Source organism: Cherax quadricarinatus, chromosome 22 (assembly GCF_038502225.1).
Source record: "Cherax quadricarinatus isolate ZL_2023a chromosome 22, ASM3850222v1, whole genome shotgun sequence".
Taxonomy (NCBI): domain Eukaryota; kingdom Metazoa; phylum Arthropoda; class Malacostraca; order Decapoda; family Parastacidae; genus Cherax; species Cherax quadricarinatus.
Window position 1 is genome coordinate 28,728,911 of NC_091313.1, and position 22,765 is coordinate 28,751,675.

Consider the following 22,765-nt stretch of genomic DNA (forward strand, 5'->3'; position numbering starts at 1 on the left):
TTTGGATATCACAAAATACGTCTCTCGATGTATATACTTTTTGAGAGATACCCTTCTCTTGGTGTAGATGCGCTAAAAGATATGCACCTTTTGATGCAAGTATGCAGAGACATACTTTTCGGTGTATAAACCCTTCACTAGCAGTAGAAATATCGCAAGATATTCACAGGAAATGTTAAATAAAACCAGGTTGTATATTGTAAGGCAGTTTGTATTTACAAAGCACTGGCAAACAAGGGAGATATTTTTTTTGTAATTTCCAGAGGTAAATACTGATAAAATGCAAGAATTGTGAATTCCCTCGTACTAATTGTAGACAACATAAATTATCATTGGTGCAGTGATTAAGAAAAAGTAACAATTTAACGTCTAAACTTTCATTACAATTAACAAAATGCAAAATAGAAGATGAAATTTAAAAAAAAAAAATGTGAAAGACTTAGGATATGTAACTATGTACATATGTGAGCTGTGTTGTGTAAGCGACAAGTTAAGCTATGTATTATTCAGCTTCACGATTGTAGTCACTAGCAACGACATAGTTTGCAGAGCAAGGTCTTCTTACTAACAATGTATCGCTTAACAATGCACGACACGTCCTTAGAAGACATTCTTCCTTCTACAAACTGTCTCACTACCTTACTTGTTGGTATCAAAACATTTGACAGTCATAGAAAGTTTTTTTTTTCTCGCATCAGGCCAAACGTCCGTACTCTTGTCATATCCTAAGTCAGCGCCGCGTATTAAAAACAGTCATAGGAACAGATTAAGGAGGAATTTAATACTGATCAGGTAAATCATGGCACTGGAGAAAGAAGGAATGGGTGTGCTTTGATATCCAGAGAGTTGTGCCTGTTGCTATCCTCATCAAAATCAAGACAGTTCAAAGTGGCGAATGGGTGCGAACTACACAGACAACAGGGGAAAATTCGTGCTTTTGTTTTGGTAGTCAGTGCAGTGAATTTGGTAAGCTTTAGGAACCCTGAGAAATAAATAGTTAGTGGTGATAACTCCTTAGGATTGACCTCTCGGACATACAACAACAATAAATAAATGTCATTCGTAACATACAAAAATAATAATTACAGGATGTTAGTCGATGCTTGTTATGATGCTGTACATCAGTGCTGGCCAGCAGCGAATAGCCACAGCCTCAATATTATTGAGTCCTAGCAGCTGGTGTTCCGTATAAGGAACTTACAAAACATTCACACACAGAGTACCATATTCGACGAGTAGGGGAAAAAAATACGTGAGTATGGTAACCTGTATATAACATTTCTCTGTGAAAGTCAATTATTAGAGATCCATTATCTTGGAAGTTTTGCCGAATTCATTCGTCGTCTTCAGCAGCAGTCTAGAGGAGTTTAGGGGGGTTGCACTTGAATTTCATGCACTTGCCGGTCTCGTAGCCAGACTCTGCAGCCTTCTTGAAGATCGCCAAGTTGCTTTTCATGCCTTCAGGAATTAGAGGCTCAATCAGGCTGGTAAATAAAAATGAAAAAGACACTGTAACAAGGAATCAGGCAGAGAGGCGTCAATCATGGGCAAAAAAAAAAAAATTATAAATGACGTCGACCATCAACGTTAATTTAGGAAAATATCACTAAATAAATCGTAAGCTGAATATAATTTCTAAGCATTGATGAGGAATATTTGTTTTCGTCTTTCATTGCAACAGAAGCCCTAAAGGGAGAAATTTTCTTTAACTATGATAGAAAAAAAAGACACCTGCAATCAGGGAAACAATCACTCGCCGGCCGCCTCAGTCACATTGTTATTGGATGATTTTCTCGCCTATTTGTAGCGGTCGAAGTCGTGAAGACAGGTAAAAAAAAAATCAGTCCATTGTGACCGTGAATTTTACAAGTTCAAGAAGAGTAAAAGTTGACCCACTAGTTTTTTTTATGGGGAGGCCGCGGGGAGCGTGGGAGGGGAAATGTAGCTCTTTAAACATCCTGGCAAGAAAGTCTGGTTATTGTGGTTAGTGTTACGTCGTGATAGTTGCGTCAGGAAGCAGCAGCTTTCTAACCTGCCCTTGCAAACCGGTTATTATATAAGAACCTCTTCCGGGGGCGTGAAGAATCATTCAGTGCAGACGAAGTTACGTGAGTTTTTCCGAGGTAAGGAAGGTCAGGGGGCAGGAGGTGGAGCTCCGGCAGGTCTGACTGTGGGTCATGGCCTGCCGCCAGAACAAGGAAACACTGAAGTAGGCTTTATGTTCTTCTTGATGGTCCGTTTAATGGTCCATTCGAAGCGCGTCCAATAACTGAATCCATCCCTACTAATTCATGAACTTAGAATTTGAAAAATATACATATAATATCAAACTTTGATTTAGTACCACTACTCGGCGGTTTGATCCACTTATTACTCTATTTCAAAGCCATTTTTTTTACTTATAACCTCAACTATGAATTATAACACTTGATTCCAATACCACATGTTATATACCCCTCAAGGGAAGTTCCTTGACGCTGCTGAGGGGCTCTTGATCTAAGGAATTGGATCTATGGTCCGGTTCCCTGAATTGAGCGAGAATACCTTCCATCCCCCGACATGCGCTGTATAACCCTACGGGTATAGCACTTCCCTGTGACTATAATAATATAATAATAATAATAATGATAATAATACACGTTATATATTTATTTGATATTTGCAACACCTTATTTACACCCAGTATATATAATTCCTTAAGCCATTTGTGCGATTCACTCGAGTCACTTCTCATTCTTCGTTTTCGAAAGAGTGTCACTTTAATATTCTTCACCTTTCTTAGTAAGAATGATTTCTTATTCTTGGAAATATCTTTATCATTCATCTCAATAAGTTTTCAGAAGTTACAACTGTGCTAGCTTAGGTCTCATGAAGATTGACAAAGCTTATATCTCCCACTTCCCAGTCAACCTTCACAGGATTTTTCCTCCCGTGTTGACTAACATCGTCTATATTTATCTTGTTTCATGTAACGTAAGAAAGAATTGCTTTTCTAGGTTCCTTAAATTTTGAAATTTATTTCTGAAAGCCGACCTCTAAATAGAGTGAAAATCTATAGAAATCTTACATAATGGGAAATCAAAAGACTGTATGATCCACAAGACTTGTCCGCTTTGAGCCCCGATTTAATGAATTTAACGTCGCTCACCACAGGACCGTAATGTACTGTGTTTCGCTGGCAGTATGTTTTGTGTGTGCTTTGTGTGTGTGTGTGTGTGTGTGTGTGTGTGTGTGTGTGTGTGTGTGTGTGTGTGTGTGTGTGTGCTTTGTGAGTGTTTTGTGTGTTTTGTGTGTGTGTGTGTGTGTGTGTGTTTTGTGTGCGTGTGTTGTGTGTGTGCCGGTGTTGTGTGTGCTGGCCACGTCTTAGCTTTTTCAAGCGGTGCTTATGTAAACACAGAAAGCCTCAGCAGCTGGCGTGCGTGCTGCTTCCCTCCACGAATGTGTGTCGCGTCATCCAGTCAGGAACTGTGTCATCGCGCTAATTTCCATCACTTAGATAAGTTGCCAATACTTGTAGCGGATAACATATTGGTAACTGATTACCACGAAGTGCTTCCCTCCAGCCCCTCAACGTAATTATCGCAAGAACCTTCTCACGCAGCCGGAAATACAACAAATTATGGACAGACGGGAGGAGAAATCGGTGTCATTTGTGATTCTCCCAGCCGTCTCGTGGAAGCTTCGAAAATGGCAGTGTGAGATCAAATGACAGTGGTCAGTATTGTGACCTAGTTTCTCTATCAAGCGATGAAAACTGGAAGAGCATGGTGAGGCCAATTTCTCTCAAGACGCTCTAAATTCTCCGAATAGGCAATAATTTCGCAAAAATCATCCTGAACCTAACGAAAAAAAATATATATCATTGTTTGTTTATTATTAAATTATTGTAAACTTATCTAAAATATATATAGTTGAATTAGGCTAAATTAAATTGCTGTGTCATGATAAGGTTAGGTAAGTTTTCTAAGGTCCTTTTGGTGCAAAATTAATGATATTTTACATTAACATAAATGAAAAAACTATATCTTCAAACGTATAAGAGAAAATTTTAGAAAGGACTTAATTTTAAGTGAGTTTTTGCTAATTGACTAGTTTAACGTATTCAGCACAACATAGATATATATACCCGAATATAAATATGCATGTATGTATATAGATGCATAAAATAAAATATTCGATATCTAGTTTTATTGGAGTTTGGTTTGCTTTGACTGTCATAAGCACGACAGTAATACACATTTGGATGGACACCATCAACATGGTTGATGCTAGCAACACGTGCAACTTCTGCATTGACGCTTGGAGCAATTACAACATCTAAATTAACGCCAGGATCTCGTGTAACATCTTCATTAACGCTTGAAATGCGCCAATGAAGAGTCGTCAAGCTCTGCAATTTACTGAGAGATAAAAAAATTTGTTTTCATTTTGCAGATTTGAAATGAAGAATCCTTAAGCTTCTGAGAGTAGACCGCGGGACAGTTGATTCCTGGAACCATTACTAAATAACATAACCTCTATTAATGTAGGGTGCGGCGGTAAATGGTCGCGAAGACATTGTGCTCAGTGAGTCAGCTAAAAGACAGTTGTCTCACCTGGCGTCGTCTGTTCATCTGTTGCTTCACAAGCGTAACGGGATTGGCAGTGAATGACCACACAGACAGACACAGACACAGACACAGACACAGACACAGACACAGACACAGACACAGACAGACACACACACACACACACACACACACACACACACACACACACACTGCCACTTTATTACAGTTAGAACTCACGGTAAAAAAAATAATTAAAATTAGTTTTATGTTATTAGTAACCGGCGCTCTACGCATCCTTTAACGTGTTGTCTCTTTAAAACTGTTTGGTTTATCAGAACCCAAGATTGTGGGCAGGAAGAGCATTGAAACTATTGCTATAAAGACCATCCTCCTAATCAGCTAATACTTTACTGTGTATTAGTCTGATGTGTCACCGTGACACGAAAGGGTAAATAACTGACTGTATCGTACTGGCCGTCTGACAGGTTCCCATTTTTGGCTCGGGCAGGAATTTTCGTTTGTACAGACAAACGATATATTATGTCATAATTAATTTTTTGTCAAGATGACTATCAGCTAACAAATACCAAATTTTACATATACATCATGGGAAACGTTACCCAAAAGGACATTATTATTATTATTTTCATGATTATTATTATTATTATTATTATTATATTAATATCTACCTACAGACGGCTGATAAATTCAGGTGTGAACATTTTCATTTTATATATTTATATGTATATATATATATATATGTTTATAGTAATAGAGATAATTATATATATATATATATATATATATATATATATATATATATATATATATATATATATATATATATATATATATATATATATATATATATGTCGTGCCGAATATGTACTGGTCAATTAGCAAGAACTCATTTATATCATTTCTATATACGTTTAAAGATATATTTTTTTCATTATAATGTCAAAATTTTTAATTTTGCTATCTTAGAAAACTTTCCTAACCTTATTATAACAAGAACAATTTATTTTAGCCTATCCCAACTAAATATGTCTTAGATTTGTTTACAATAATTTAATACTAAATAAATACAGTGAAATATATTTTTTTCGTTAGGTACAGAATGATTTTATTATTGCATACACAAATTTTCACTTGTTCTATATGGCAAGATAAGCGTTGCTATTTAAGCCAAGATGCCAAGTTCTGCCTATTCGGCACGACATATATATATATATATATATATATATATATGTATATGTATATATATATGTATATGTATATATATATATATATATATATATATATATATATATATATATATATATATATATATATATATATATATATATATATATATATATAATTTGATGGGGGCGAATAAATTTACTAGAGGACGTTCCAGTAACTCAGTATTTGGCTACTCACAGAAAAAAACCCACAATTAACTGCTTAACGACCATCGCATAATTGACAACCAAGTACATGTACTGTGTTTTTATAGTATTTTCTTTCCGGTATACAAGAGCGTACATAGTTCTGCTATACCAGATACAACCTCAGAGTTTACAGGTCTACCAAGCACAATCTTAGTGTACACAGCTCTACCAGACAATCTCAGAGCGCAGTTCCGCAAAACTTGCTCGTCATACTAGTCAAGTTTACAAACTCCTTAAGGGTGACGTTTGTTTCCTGGTTGAAGTTTGCCAACACCAAAAAGTTTTATAGTAATGTCGTTGAGTACTACATAAGGCCGCATGCTCTTGAAAAAGAGTAGAATGAGGGTGATGTGAAGGAAAGGCATAAATGAAGGTGAATGAAGCGTATGAGCGAAGGTGATATGGAGGAAATTCGTACATGGAAGACATTCACAAATAACGAGGATTGGGATAAGGAGGAAAGAGTATAAAAAATCCCTAAATCGCAAGAAAGGATTGAAAATCTACTCTTTCAGATTTGGACAAAAAATACTGGCATTCTGTTCACGAAGAAGCGCTAAACTCGCAAAGTTTAGCACCTGGGAATGGTAAGTAGTTATAGTTGATCCGATTTTACGATTTTTGTGCTGAACAGAGCCTACATGAAGTACAAAGAAAAAAAACTGCATAACAACAACTGGGGGGGGGGGAGGGGGAATAAATACGACAGTTCCCGAAATATATGTAATCCGTAGAGCACAAGACAACAGACTGGCAAGCAGCGTATTGGAAGTAGATGTTTGTGGGGTATAAAGCTAGCTTAATAACATTTTCATTTTTCCACTATAATCTACCTTGTCCATAATTACTATCGCATTTACTTTGTCTGTTTCGTAAGGTGAAGTCCAGCATCTTTCCTTAATTCATGAGGACAATTTTGTTGCAGAGCGAAGCTCAGACCTGTGCAAAACACCTTACGAAACAGGCAAAGCAAATGCGATAGTAATTAAAGACAAGGTAGATTTTAGCGGATAAATGAACATATTAGAAGAAGAGGGTATTTACTTGCCCCTTAAGCAGCTACATCAGTAAGAACAGATAAATTTTAGAAGGAACTCTGTCGTGTGTGTATGATGGTCTGGTTGTGCGTGTGAGAGGCGAGGGACTGCACACTGACATTTACGCATAGAGGGTAGTATTAGGGGAGAGATGGAGATATGTACTGTACATCCATGACTCTAGTTAGTGTTCCGCTGTATGATAGTGCACACTGCAGCTCAGTGAGCAGAGCACTGGACTCGCAAAGCAAAAGTCCCGGTATGAGTAAGACATATGGACATGTCTCCTGGCATCTGCTGTCGCTGTTCACCTGGGGAATTAGTCGACTGTTGTGGGTCGCATTCTGGGAAAAATGTGCAAATTTCAACGCCGATAATGATATTAGTAAAAACAAGGCACAACGAGTATTACTTTGTTGTTGTAACTACAAATAGGTACTCGCAAGAAGCTAACCATAATGTTCAGGCAGATGGTGAAGACAGTGGAAAGAGTCCAGTACAGTAAGAGAGCGAGACAAGATGAGAGGACTGACCCGCTTGTTTATCTCTAGTGAGACTAATCCCTCTGTGCACCTTCTAGTGAGACTAATCCCTCTGTGCACCTTCTAGTGAGACTAATCCCTCTATGCACCTTCGTGAGACTAATCCCTCTGTGCACCTTCTAGTGAGACTAATCCCTCTATCCACCGTCTAGTGAGACTAATCCTTCTGTCCACCGTCTAGTGAGACTAATCCTTCTGTCCACCTTCTAGTGAGACTAATTCTTATGTCCACCTTCTAGTGAGACTAATCCCTCTGTGCACCTTCTAGTGAGACTAATCCCTCTGTGCACCTTCTAGTGAGACTAATCCCTCTGTGCACCTTCTAGTGAGACTAATCCCTCTGTGCACCTTCTAGTGAGACTAATCCCTCTATCCACCGTCTAGTGAGACTATTCCCTCTGTCCACCTTCTAGTGAGACTATTCCCTCTGTCCACCGTCTAGTGAGACTATTCCCTCTGTCCACCTTCTAGTGAGACTATTCCCTCTGTCCACCTTCTAGTGAGACTAATCTCTCTGTCCACCTTCTAGTGAGACTAAACTCTGTTCATCCTCTAACGAGATTAATCTCCCTCTATTCACCCTCATTCACTCATTGACTCGCATGAAACCCATGGCGAGGTTTCGGTTTCCTGTGAGTCAAGAATGTGGATTTCAAGAGGCACTGAGCCAGTTATTTAAGACCCGAGTGTAGCGAATTTCTCTGGGAAAGAAATCAGCGACAACGATGGTAAGTTCCGTCAGCTCTGCGGGACGTTAACTCGGGTATATTTGCTATATATGACTCGCTGAAGCCAAGACGAAAACCAGTGGTTTTCGTCGAGCAAGAAAACATCATAGTTAATGTTTGGATTGTTTAGATTAGATTTCTTCCTTGGCGCTCATTGCAATTATATTCGCTTGAGAACGTACGAAGAGAACGTGTTTCCAGGGAAGGACCGTACTTGTTATAACATCAGAGCGAAAATTACCAGTACAAGTCGTGTTTAACGACCATACGGTAGCCAATAATCATGAGCTTGTTGAGACTTGGTTGTGGACGCCTCCGTTATGACGTTAATATCCTAACGGAAAGGAACTTCTCTCCTACCAACAACAGTCACTGTACGCGCAGGGATGCATGCGGCGCTCCATCTGGGGTGTAAAATGCAGCAGCGGGTGTACTTTAATTATTAATTTCTGACGATTCCGTGGTCAGTAAAGGACTGAAAAGCTGAGAAAAAAAATACTGTATAACTAATCACCTGTTGAAAATTTATTCTAACCGTTATGCTGTACCATTTCGCTGGATAAATAAAAAACTCCGGTATGAATTGGCACTAGGCCTTGTTAGTGCCTTGGATGGGGTATGGCACCGCGTCTGATTGGTAAAGTACATTAAGAATGACTAGTTTCAGTCTGCGCTATTGAAGTGACGAATTTCGAAGAGAAACTCGTAGGGTAGTTCTTATAGGAGCTGAGAATGTAAATCAGTTGGTGCCAGGATGCCAGAAATTAAAAAAAAATGAGTTACATGCCATGCAATGTTAACAACAATGACCTTCTTCACTTCATCACTGAATCAGCTGACGAATACAGATGACTGACCACTGTACCCTCAGTCGCATGAATCACCAACTAGGTTGCAGCTATATATTCCTGGGAAAGCACTGGCTGGTGGTTGTATTATGAGAAAACACAGATTATGCAAAACGTTACTACTGGAGCTAATGAATAGAGGATACGAAGACTACGAATAACCATATTGCCAATTTTGCAAGAAAATCAGTTTAGGACACATTTCATACATGTTCTACAGCAGAGGTTGTAAATTAAATACGAGAAATTTGTGCCTCATAAAGTGCACATCACTCTTGGATCGCCTGTCTGTGTTACACCTGGTATAAGACAGATAACTGCACAATGAGAGTCGTCTATCGCGTCAAATCGGAGTTGTTGTTCTTGTATTTTACAACAGAACCCCTAGGGGAGAGAGAGAGAGAGAGAGAGAGAGAGATATCTACAAGATTGTGAAGTAATGTAAATATTAAGGTCACACTAGGAATATCGGTTAAGTCTGTACGTCATAACCCTCTTTTAACACACGAGTATAGAGGAAAAAATGATTGATGCTCAATGAGTGTCCGGTTGACCTGGCACAGGACCGTCCATGCCAGGACATGGTTAAGGTCTTTAGCGGAAAGAATGATACGAAAACAATCATCCACCGATTAAATGCAGCCATAGTACTTGAGAAACTGAGAGGAATACAAACAAGATATTAACACACTTGTGTTAGTATTGCAAGACGCAAGTAGAACAACTGGCATTAATGTGTGTCGCATGCTGACTGAATATAAGCAGTTAATAATATGCTCCAGATCTCAAATGTGAGGCAGACTTGCGTTAAAATACAGCGATTTATTAACGATCTATGCAGCGATGTATGATTCTTGTGGGTTTAACACTTAGTTATAATAAACAATCTAAACAGCAATAATTATTTAAGAGGTATTTCAGGTCAAAGTTATATTAGGTTAGGTTAGCATTCCATTATGAAACTAACACAGCTATCATTAACAAAATTACATAAACGGGAGAGATATAGCTTCAACATTTAATAGATAAACGGTTTATTAGTTAAAAGTCTGAATTTATCTTGTCAAATAAAATTCTATCATCCCTAATAAAAAAAATAGATAAAATACCGAAAATAACGTTTATAAATCAGGATTGTTTACATGTTAGTACTGAAGTGTTAAAAACTTCAATTTTCCTGTTTTACAACAGAAAATTCATTATAATCTTTAGTCAGTTCGTTATCAGGACGGATCCAATAACGAAGCAACGATACAGACTGCAGAACAAGCTCTTAAAACTCTTAAAACTACGTTTTGGTCTGTGTATGGCTTTCATCAAGTCATGACTTGATGAAGGTCTACACAGAGAGAAACGTTGTTAGAATGAATACTTGGTCTGCAACGTTTTTCTTCATCATTATAGTGGATTTTTTTTTTAAATTAGATAATCAAATAATTAGATAATCAAATAATTCGTCCCGTCGATAAATCACTGAATAATTTAAAATGGGACAAAATAATGACATGTTTTATATCAAAATAATTAATCTGTATTCACGACTAGCACCTTCAATGGTGATGCATTGATTCTAGTGGAGGGCTTTTGATCCAAGGAGCTGGAGACACTTTGCAAGTATTTTAAGCACACATCATGGTGATACTTATGGCGTGTGAAAACCCAGTATGATCCAAGAAGTCATAGTCATCTTTTGCTGGTAACATTTGACTGAATTTCTTCACACGAAGGTCGTCAAACGCGTCTCTCATAAACAGTTACTTGTCGAATTGGTTTTTCTTTATGGCTGACACTGGTCATTCGCGATTAGCGAGTGACCAGTGTCACTCATTAATCGCGAGTGGTGATAATGTTGTGTTGACTCTTGCCACGTTAGCGGTAGAACGCTAGAGACCGTAGGTCAAAGATCTCTCCTTTCATCATTTAGAATTAAGTTACTTCTAAAGAGGAAGACAAAATCATAGGTTGAAGAAAACGTTTATGCTGTGGAAACGTTTCGCTCTACACAGAGCAAAACGTTGGCTCAATAAAAAGCTTATAATACAACTTGCGTTTTCTTTCATACTTATAGACATTCTTCTTTTTTTTCGATAGCAAATGGGAATTATTTGCTTCTTATAAAAGTTTGTCTTACTTGATAAAAAATTTCCCTCGAACTGTTTTGAAAAGTGGACGAACCTCACTTTTTTTAATTACATAACCAATCTATATAACATCATTTAAAACCCAGAAATGCTTCACTAGCAAATGAAATGTAAATTCACGTACAGTGAACAAGTAATTAGCAATATTTAATAATTTCTGAGGACTAATGATTGCTAAGTCATCATCTGAGGACTGATGACTGCTAAATCATCAGTCACAGTATGGGAGTCCGACCCTACACTTCAAATATTACAAAAATGATAGACTGTGCTGAAACGTCGAAGTATAAAAAAAAACTGTGGTTGTAAAAATTCCCAAACTTCGTACACTTAGGAAAGTCCAGACGACGTTTCGGTCTGTCATGAACAATGAGTAAGTCAGAACCGAGTGAAAAAAATAGTGGGACGAAAATCAGAAGTATAGATCTACTAGTTTGAGACTCAGAACGGACCGAAATAGTCTGAAGTTACAACTCCAAGTGTGGCTTTATATGCAAATAACAAGCTTGAACGTATTTTGCCATAAAATAAAGAACACGATATGGAAGACAGAAGCAGGGAGTCGTATATTCTGCTCCCATCAACCAGGTTCTCCCTCAACCCTCCCTTTTTCTATTCTAACCCATTTGTCTCCCATTTTCCAGGCGTTGTTTCATACCCACAGATATAGCACATCCTCACAAATTAATTATAATCTTTCTTAACATGAAATCGACAAACGAAAAAAAATAAATTAACAATTATCCCTCATTTTGAAGAAAATTTTATACAACGTTTCGCCCGTATACTTATCCAGTTCCTGTCAGTCTATAAAAAAAATTTGACTTTTACCTCTGCAGATAACTGTATTCAATATTGCTGTGCTGAGTATTTCGTGAATATTTTATGTTTCGTTATTACGGTATTTTAGTGCGGTAAAATGTTATGTTTGACAAAGTGCTAGGTAGGGCGGTCATTATATACCTCGTAAAGTTTCTCTAGTAAGTCTGGGGAAAGTTACCAGCTACCGCGAAGTCATCAGCTGTCATGTCGAGTCATGAACTGTCACGGCAAATCACACGAGTGAAGCTTCGCGTAGAGTGAAAATTTCTGGACTGCGGAGGGATTAACTTCTCACTGGGCGAAATTGTGAAAGTTGAAAGTTGTGAAAGATGAGCGCATCTGGTGCGACCTGCCTGCGAGTGTGTGTGTGTGTGTGTGTGTGTGTGTGTGTGTGTGTGTGTGTGTGTGTGTGTGTGTGTGTGTGTGTGTGTGTGTGTGCGCACGCGCGTGCGAGTGTAATTACCCATGATTGCTGCGAGTGGGTGTATTCACCGATTTGTTATATTGTGGGGTTCGGGTCTCAGTTCATGAGTAAGATACATGTGCAACAGTTAGGCATCTTTATTTCGAAACGTTTCGCCTACACATTAGGCTTCTTCAGCTGAGTACAGAAGAGTTAGCAGCAGTAGAGATATGAGATATGAAGACGATATAATCAGTCCATCACCCTTGAAGACGCAGTTTTGAGGTGGTCAGTCCCTGAAGAACTGACAGCCTCAGAACTACGTCTTTAAGGGTGATGGACTAATTACATCGTCTTCATATCTCTTCTGCTTCTGCTAACTCTTCTGTACTCGACTGAAGATACCTAACTGTTAGTGTCTTACTTATCAACCTGTCAGTATTGTGTACCATTTTGATATTCGAGTCTGGGTTCCTTGCCCTGCCTTTTTTCAGCCTGACGCTGTTGATTCATAATCTACATTTGTTTCAAACTCAGTACGACGTGAGTGAATGTTCATCTATATTTTGAGCTCTACGGGTCGCTTGTTTACAAACCCATATTTATGATATGCAAAAAAAAACAAATAAAAAAATAAAAAGCTAGACGAGTAATTTTGAGAAAAATAACTCTCGTATTGCAAATGTTGAACTGGGAAAGAAGAGAAACTGAGGGAAGTGCTCGAACCTTAGGCTTGGTGGTTAACTTGTAAATGCACACACGTCCATTCAGGGTGAGAGATGTCTCAGACCATTGCGTGAATTAAAATGGTATTCGGTACTGATGATTTTTACCAAAAGTTTGCAACCTAACCTAGTTATAATTAATGTAATATATAGCTTAAACCTATCTAAGGTCAGTCTAAATTTTATAAATATTACTTAACATCCACGATATACATAATTTTTGTTGTTGTTCAGACTGATTTTCGCTGAATAACTTTAACTATCAATTTTTGCTACGTTTCTGCAGGAAAGTTGTACCTTCTCTCACTCTTTCCTTTCTCTCCCTCTCTCTCTTTTCTCCCTCTCTATCTCATGCACAGTAGCATCAGCAGCCACGAGAAGGAAGCACCTGACCCTCCTGTAATGTGGGTAACGGGTACAAGATGTGCCCTGATTAGCAGTACAGATTAATACAGGACAGTAGTGTTGGTGTCAGCTGTGGGTCGGGAGGGTAGTAGTGGTATGTATGTCAGTAGGATGTATGTCATTACGTTATGCGTAAGATAAGGGGTGGAGGACGGAATGGGGAGAAACCAAAGTAAACTAGAGGGGTAAGAGTCGTGATTCGGTGTAAAATTATAAAGATTTAAAAGTCAGTCATGAGTGACCATTTTTATGATTTAAATTTTTAAAGTCTAATGTATATCCTGAGCTGAAGACAGAGTTGCGTTGTGCTTTTAAACCAGTACGAGTCAACATTGTAATAGTAGTTAAATAAAGAAGATTCAATAAAAATAGTTTTGTCATGAGTTAAGGATAGTGACGAATTATGAGTCAAAGAAATCTTGAGTCAAAACTGAGGGCGTTGATACCTAATGATAAATCACTTCTGAGATATACACGGATGAGATTTAAATGAGTAAACGACTGTTAATTAAAGAATAATTTAGCATTGTGTCGCGAGAAGGTTGCAGACTAATGAAAAAATGTGGAAATGAGAGACTGAAGAATACTACGTAAACAAGAACAAATGAATTCATACCCGAGAACGATGTCCTTGCCCTTGAGGTCCTTAGAGTAGACTCCAATCTCGCAGATGGTTCTCTTTATGCATTCTTCATTCTCTATAGCGTTGAGGTAAATGTAGAAGACTCGCTCGATTTCGTCGTGAAGCTGAGTAACAAAGTCAGATTCGTTGGGGCCGTCGGTGAGAGCTCTCTGGGTGGTTAGGGTGAAGGTAAGGGAGGAGAGACCGAGGAGGATGCCGCCCAGGATCAGCAGCGGCAAGATGATTGCGGTCAAGACCTCGTACTCGGAGTCTGAGGTCTCAGCGGAGCCGTACTCGGAGACAGGGTAGTAGTAGTAATAGAGGTTGCCCTGTGAACCGCCATCGTCGTAGGTTGGGGCAGGGGCAGGGGCAGCATACGAGGACCCAGAGTCCCTGCCTTCACCCACAGACTCCTTGGGTTGAACTACGGTGTCCTTGGTCTGACCCACGGTGTCCTTGGTCTTCCCCGCGACTCCTTCTCTCTTCTCCACCGACGCCGCGCACGCCACGCTGACGAAGGCTACGAAGAGGATCTTCTTCATCATCTACGGAGATATATATAAAAATGGAAAATAGTTAGTTAGGGTGTGAGTATATCGCCCAATTAACAGGAGAATAGAATCTCTGGCACTACTTGTGCTGAATGGCCCACGCGGGTTTAATGCTTCACATAATAACAACAACCATAAGCGCCAAAGTGAAGGGGAAAAATAAATGCGATTAGATACAAATTTTACAGAGATTTAAGTATTAAACTATATTATGTGATATTAATCAAACCCATTAAACAAACTCTGAAAATATTTCGAGATCTGACGAACAAAATCGCCGTATGTAATTTTGTGAAAGAAGGAAAGGGAGGGAGAAAGAGAGGTAAATAGGAGGAAAGAAGTGGCTCATAATCGCTTGGTTCACTGAATCTGAGTTACCTTCATATTCCTTGGATTAATTAAATTTGATTACCATCCACACCCCTAACAATGTAGGACTTAACTTCTATAGACTTTCCGCTTTCTCATAGATAGTGACTGATATCTCACAGCAACAACATTGGATCAAAGTTAATGTATGAGTTATGAGGGCCAAACACAACTGTATTTTAACCTGGATGGCCTTTAAAAGTATAGATATCTTGAATATAATATTAATGCAATAATAATTATGCACCAACAATAAATAATTTTCGTTTATTTGGGTAATTAGTAGATCAATAATAAACTCGTACTGGTCCTGTTTGACTCGAGTCCTGAGGGAAGAAAAATCTGTGTGTCTGCACTTTGAAAGAGGAGTAATGTCAGCACACTTCTGGAAAAAAGGCTATTGAATGAATGATGGTGAATGTGTTTTCCTCGTCGGGTCGCCCCTGGCGGGAGACGGACGCTGAAGTGAAAACAAAAACAATGTCCATCATGTTGACCTATCATGCAACATCCTACCATTGCTAAGGCAACTTCGAATATTGAACCCTTGAAAGTAGTAAAGAAAAAATAGATCTCATGTTGCTGAACCATCTTTTATCGGGATAACGTTTCTCTTGTGCTAGAGCGAAACGTCGTCCCAGTAAAAGCTAGTTCCACGATGTGTACCTCTTCTTCCTCATTGACACTGAACATAGTAACAACTAGCACTAACACTGAGGTAATACTGATGTGGTGAGAACACGGAGAGTCGTCCCTCTTCACCCGCCGACTTTCCACACGCAACTGCCTCGATTGATGCTGCCTCTCTCGTATATATATATATATGCATCCCCAACAGAACACCAAGATATAGTGGGGTAAGCCTATGGAAAGGAAATTTCTCCCTATTTTATCAATATTTTTTCATCAGAAAATCTAGATATTAGATAAATTTGTAGATGCTAAATTAATCTTGTCATTAGAATACCTTTATATGTCTTAGACAAATTTTAGGATTGCCAGACGGTATTTAATATGCAAAGAGACAATGCTTTATATAATCGGTTTCGTATTACTGCTGTTTTTCTTATTCGTATAGCTTTAGATTATTATTATTATTATTATTATTATTATTATTATTATTATTATTATTATTATTATTATTATTATTATTATTATTATTATAAGGAAACGCTAAAACCCGGACAGGGAAGTCATGCAGCGATTGCGAAATGTTTGTGTTTGCGTATGTGTGTTTATATATGTATGTGTTTGTGTGTGTGTGCTTATACATGCGTGCTTATAAATGTAGCGTGTGTGTGTATGTATGTATGTGTATTCACGGAGTGTGTGTATGTGTAGTATGTACTGTGTGTGCACGCTCTTGCACGCGCGCTGGGTAAACGTAGTAAGCATGTTTAACAATTCAAAGATTTATGTACGGAGCTTCGACGAAGGAGACCAGCGACACCTGCGCTAAGGTTTTTTCGAACCACCCACAAGCTGTGAATTTGGAAACATTAAAGAGGCCACGATCTTCGACCCATTTGCCACTTTTACAGATGGTTCGCCCTGGCACAACCTGGTCAAAGTCTAGCTCATGTTCCCTTTCATTGCCATTGAGCTGGGAAAAAGTAATAATCGCTTCATTCGCTTGTAAGAATCAAAAGTTTGCTGTCGGAGATTCGAACCAGAGAAAGTCAAATGGTAGATGCCCCAACCCCCAAGGTGTTCTCTGATCAGGAACGAGGAGCTACAGCTGAAGACGGAAGCAAAGTACGAAGGGTTTAGTGACTAAGAGCAGTAAGTAAACACCCAGTGCAACGGACGACAAAAACCCCAGCGTCACCGTAAAAAGGAGCGGTGGTAACGGGCCGGCGGTAAAGACCATCACCTTGAGTGTGAAGGTACAAAGTCGTAGACATTGTATCTTCACGTTTACCTTATAGATCACTTAGGGCTCTTGGCACTGAAAAATAAAATTCAAAACATAAGAATATCCAAGAAGAATTAAAATTACCAGCACCAACAAAGGACACGAGACAAACACTATAACGCCTCGAGCATGGTTACTACTACAGGCGCTCGTGTCAGAGACGACAGGCTGCGAGCGAGAGTCATCAGGATCCGTTCATAATAGCTGTTGACGACAGCTATTATGAAAGAAGAAATTGTTTTAGCAGTTTCTTAATGTTCTGCTTCTGCAACATTGTATTAACACAGACGAGTGAATATCTTTCAGTGTATATATCGCGGTGCGTGTACTGACAGATACCTCTATTATCTACACACTGCAATAATATATTGAGATGTGTATATCTCGGAGATTTATTCCACACACAGGGCATATACACCCAAGGATATATATCCACCAGTGCAATAAGATCACAGTAAACACGTGATATCAGAATATGCAAAACAACCACTGTGAAAAAATAGTGAAATTCCAAGCGCTTTCGTGACTTCTCACATTATCAGTGTGAGAAGCCACGAAAGCGCTTGGAATTTCACTATTCGTTCACAGTGGTTGTTGTGCATATCTTCTAGGGTATGAATAATTAAAGTGTAATGAACACTTCTCGGTAGTCAATAATAACCCAAATGGAGACTAACTCAAAAGATAAAATGATTTGTATATTTCTGCCCCCTTTTGGGATCCTTTTCAGTGTATATATACCGAGACATTACTTTTATTTTAGCTTTAGAGATATTATTGTAATGGTTAATTGCCAACTTAGTGATCCACGCGCACCCGATAGTCTTGAAACCTGACAAGCAAACTCTCAGAAAGAGATCTTAGTGTATCCTAAAGTTATTAAAGATACCCACTGAAGCCTGAACGGAGTATATTAAATTAATAATAACGACAAAATGTAATGATAAACTAGGTGAAATAGTTCTGAGTGGTTCGCTAAATAAAGTCTCATTGAGCGAGTGATGGAAACTGAAATTTAAGGGGCACCTTCTCCATAATTATGGTAAAAAAAAAGACACAATGCTAGGAGCAAAAGTGTATTTACAGATGACGTTTCGCTCTAAATAGAGGCTCATAAAGCTTAGAGCGAGAAGTCGTCTGTAAAGTTTGTTTTGAGCATTGTGTATTTTTTTTTTACATACTTAAAGGCAACATTACCATTCACCGAAAAGAATGTATTTAGAAAATTCTTTAGTAAATATCATTGCAAAAGCAAATGGTTGCAAGGAAAATCAAACACGTATATCGTAACGCTTGCAACGCCGTTCTCTCATCGTAACACGAATCCCCGACTCCTCGTAGCGACTGCCATGTCTCTTGTATCTACACAAACACACACATGAATAAGTCCTGGGCACGAGGTTACGGAGATTAAGTCCAGCGGAAACGTTTTGGATCACTTCTGGATGTCACGTCGAAGTCTCCAAGCACTAATTACGAACGCACTACAGCACAACACTTGCATCTGCCAGAATTTTAGTTCTCACCTTGGCTTGTTTCGTAATGAGACCGCTTGTTAGTGACTGATATTGCACCTGAATGTACATTTTTTCAATGGCATGTCTGGCTATATAGTCAGCCGCTGTGGTGGGAGGAGCTTAAATGTTGACGTCACTCATTTTGTTTTGGTTTCCCAGAGGCTGCCGAGTCGAGAATATTTGCTATTTATATTTATATTTAGTATCAGGAGTTTATCAGTTATTTTTATACGTAAGGTGTGCTGAAATACAGTACATTACCTATGAAGATCATGAAATAGCTTTCGAGAATCAAATACCTAAAGGGAATTAGAACAGATAAAATAATCTGGTAAACAGGGGGAGTCACCCTGACAAACACGAGTTTGTTTTTCCTTCACCCAGCTGCTACAGCTCCAATTATATTCCAAACGCCATAAAATCCAGCTACTTTAAAGGAAATTGGAGTTGCATAACCATACACGATCTGCAAAAATGCCAAAACTAAGATGATGCTCTTCCTGGGTATAATACACACTGACTCCCGCTCCAGATATACAGCAGTCATTCCTTGAGATCTAGTCCAACACGCGACCGCCACACTGAGGGAAAAATTGACTCATAAGTGTTACGGTGGAGGAAGGTGGGAATGTTCGCCTCTGTGGCCCCTGTCACAAGGACGAAGTTGGTGGGTGTGCCCTGGCGAGGCCCTCAAACTATACCTCTCCATATGTCCCTCAACCACAGGTGAATATTAAACAACTTTTATTATGTAGACTTAAAGCTATGACTTCGGACTCTCTTGGAAAATTAGGCTACGAGATGGCTTGAGGTAATGAGTCACTGTTAAACAAATATCTCAGTTTTAGCTGCGAACTGTTTGTTTACTAAAGATAAAAGGAAAATGTACAAAAATTGGAATGTATATATCTGAACCAGGGATAGCTAATTGTAATATCTGTAAGACATATATATATATATATTACACGAGTTTGCAAAGATGATACATTATTTCTATTGTAAAGAAAAAAAGAAAATGTTTGTGAGCCATCATTACATCCGGTACATTCAACGAGAGATTTTCTCAAGCATAAGAGAAGAATATGGTCAATAAGCAGAGAATAATGCGAGTGCTAACTTAGTTCATAGAGTGAATCACATACTGACACATTCTAAGGGGCCTCCTACACATACATACATTCATATATATACATATATACATATTTACTGTTGCACGTGTCTAAATCATAAATTGCAATTTCATTTCACTTGTGTTCCTGAAGTTGTAGCAATCAATGGGATGCCTTTGATGCTTGTAAATGGGTCTTACTCCAAGGCATTGTAACTACCTTCCACTTCCTCGGATCATATCTGACTATTTCTGTTTATGAACTTTATTATTATGGTGGATGTCGTTCTTTTTTAAGGGTCATTTACCTCACCCTCGTGAGGTGAATGACGACCTAATTTTATGGGCTTAAGGTAACCATGAATTTCTAAATAATGAATCAGTGGGGAACCGACTGGTTTAGGCACCAGTCATGCAACGGAAAATGACTGTCTGCACAACTTCAGTAATTTCAGTGCCTGAAATAGTTAAAATATATTAGAATGCAAAATTAAATTAGCTAGTATAATCTATTTTACATATAACTGACTGAACAAGGATTACATAAGGAGAAGTTTGTATTAGATTTTCTGTGAGAGATGTGAAGAAAGAGAATTATACAAATATTACTAATATGAATGTAAGTGTATTCTCAGTGATTGTCTTAGGTAGAGTGTATGTGGTAAAGTGAAGAGCACTGTGAAATTTGTTGACAACACATTGAGAATGTTTCATGTATGTTCTGAGTGGCGGAGTGAAGTGCTTTCCCCTCTATTTAGGGACACCAGGAAAATCGCAGAGAACAGATGGAATGTAGACCTCTCTAAGCCTCCCCAGGTATTATCTAGTGTCCTCTAACCAACACACTGTTGATCAGCTCACAGCAGCTGCCTTGCAAGCAGTGCAAATCATTGATTCTTCAGACTCCTTTTTTTCTTGGTGCTCCACTTGCCTCTAACGCTGTCGACAAAATTCTAGGGAAATAATCTATGATTATTTCCCTAGAATCAAAAGTACTAATGCTCACAACACTCAGTAAGCCACGGAACTGGTGGGATTTGAACCTATGGTGAGTCATATAACTCCAGGCTACAATAAAATGACAGCTCTGACCCTTGTGGGTTTAGCGCTTAGTTATGACAGTAATAACAATAGCACAGTAATACAGTAAGATGAATCTTATTGTAGCCAGCTGGCCAGTGGCTTACGCACTGGCCTGGAGTTTTACGGTTCACTTCCCATGGGTTCAAACAACACCCGTTCCTGGTTTGTTTGCACTCGTGTTATGAAGATTTCATGAGGCGTGATGTTCAGATGTCTATCCCTTCCTAGGCTAACCTGCTTTTAAGCTGTCTGTCTCATTTTACCAGCCTCCCCTAAGTCAATATGACATTCTCCTGAAGTCAGTGTTAGAAAATATTATAAATTCAAGTCTGGATAATTCACATTAGATGCTGAATAATTCACACTAGGTGCAAGAAACATTTTCAGCCACACTGGGCGAACTGGGACTATGTACACATTCTAACAACCTTTTTCTCCAACACCCCTACGTTCGCCTCAAAATCTAACGAACTGGTAAAACACGTTATACCCAAAGATATAGAAAATTCAGTGAGAAGGGGCATGATTCTTGTTATATGTATGATTTGATAAACTTCTACACAGAGCGAAACATCGTCATGACAAAAATTTGCTAAACAACTTGTCTCTGTTCTTCAATCTGTCCGAAAAAAGGCCACTGGAATTCAAAGCATTTGTTAGACACAACGAAGTCAGTGGAATTCAAGTTTGCCTCCCCACAGCCAAGTACCTGGACGAGAAAGAGCCTGGATCCCTCTTGTGTGAACACCCTGATAATGCTGCTTGTAGAGCGAGGAATCCTGAGTGAGAGATAATAGTATCCGGCTAAAGGAACGGCTGAAAGCTGAATGATAGCAAAGAGAAAGTTTTCGAGTGTTTGCCAGAGAAGAAAAGATTTACTGATGCGTTTGAAGAGAGAGAGAGAGAGAGAGAGAGAGAGAGAGAGAGAGAGAGAGAGAGAGAGAGAGGAGGGGAAGGGATGGATGAAGGGAGAGGAGAGCTTAAATTAGATGTGCATATGTAAATTTATGTGCAATCAAGACTGTTCATCACCTTCAGACCGGGCGGTTCACTTTCCATTTCCGCATGGTACATACCTGAGAGGTGACCACCTATGACCCGGCAACACTGCCAGCCTGGTCTCCCAGCTGGCTGATGCTGCTACCTGGCAACGCTCGAAGGTCTGCATAACTCGCTTCTCTTCCCACCTTGGTACGTGCTTCCAGGTAAGGTTATGGGAATCTCATAATTTAATATAACTTTTGTGTGTGTGTACACACAATTACTTAATTAGCATACTGATATAATACATATGACTTAATGCAAATCATCTTCATGAGCTTCTGCTCACATAGCTCAAACGGAGAGTACAGCGATGTGTCTAGAGGGAACTTCTACTCACGGAATTCCTAAGGAAAAGGCTGTGATAATCGCTGTTTATGTCGGCAGACTTTCTCTTGTAATTATAGCCTCGTTAACCCATTTTCCGGAGGCTGGAGATTCTCTCCTAGGGGTATGAGCATCATCTGGTGGGGACTCCTAGAGCGCTGATGCTCAGGTAATGATTACAGAGGTTTGTACACCAGGAGACACTTTAGACAGCTTCCCAGGGAGCCAGCTAAACTTTCGACGCTCTAGACCACTACACTACCATTACAGAAGACATTAGGTGTCTAGTGAGAGCATTAGACATGGTTTCCCTAACGCCCGCCACATTCGGGGAGTGGTAAGCTCAGAGTCCCCCACTTGTTTCAGTGGTTACATTTGTGTACTGCTCATAAGGCTAGTATCCAGTCGGAAGGAGTATGAAATTAGCATCTGAGCTTACCTCTCCCCGAATGTCTAGCATGTTTAGTGTTCTCACTAGACACCTAACATCTGCTGCCGTGGTTGTGTAGTGGTAGAGAGACGTCGAGAATTTATAGCTGGCTTAATGGAAGGCTGCCTAAGCCTCGGGTTTGAGTCTCGGCCAGTCGCGGAATTT

General features: G+C 39.0%; 1 protein-coding gene across 2 annotated transcripts; it reads right to left on the reverse strand.

Moving 5' to 3' along the window:
• Positions 1 to 208: 208 nt before the first annotated feature.
• LOC128689720 (uncharacterized) lies at positions 209 to 18,724 on the reverse strand. Of its 2 annotated transcripts, none has more exons than XM_053778114.2 (3): positions 18,621 to 18,724; positions 14,254 to 14,804; positions 209 to 1,484 (listed from the first exon to the last, which is right to left on the reverse strand). In XM_053778114.2, the coding sequence occupies exons 1-3, from the start codon at positions 18,678 to 18,680 to the stop codon at positions 1,358 to 1,360; spliced, it is 738 nt and encodes a 245-aa protein (XP_053634089.1). In that variant the 5' UTR covers positions 18,681 to 18,724; the 3' UTR covers positions 209 to 1,357. The 2 variants fall into 2 exon arrangements, with proteins under 2 accessions (XP_053634089.1, XP_053634090.1); XM_053778115.2 differs by lacking the exon at positions 18,621 to 18,724 and adding an exon at positions 15,892 to 15,994.
• Positions 18,725 to 22,765: the final 4,041 nt, after the last annotated feature.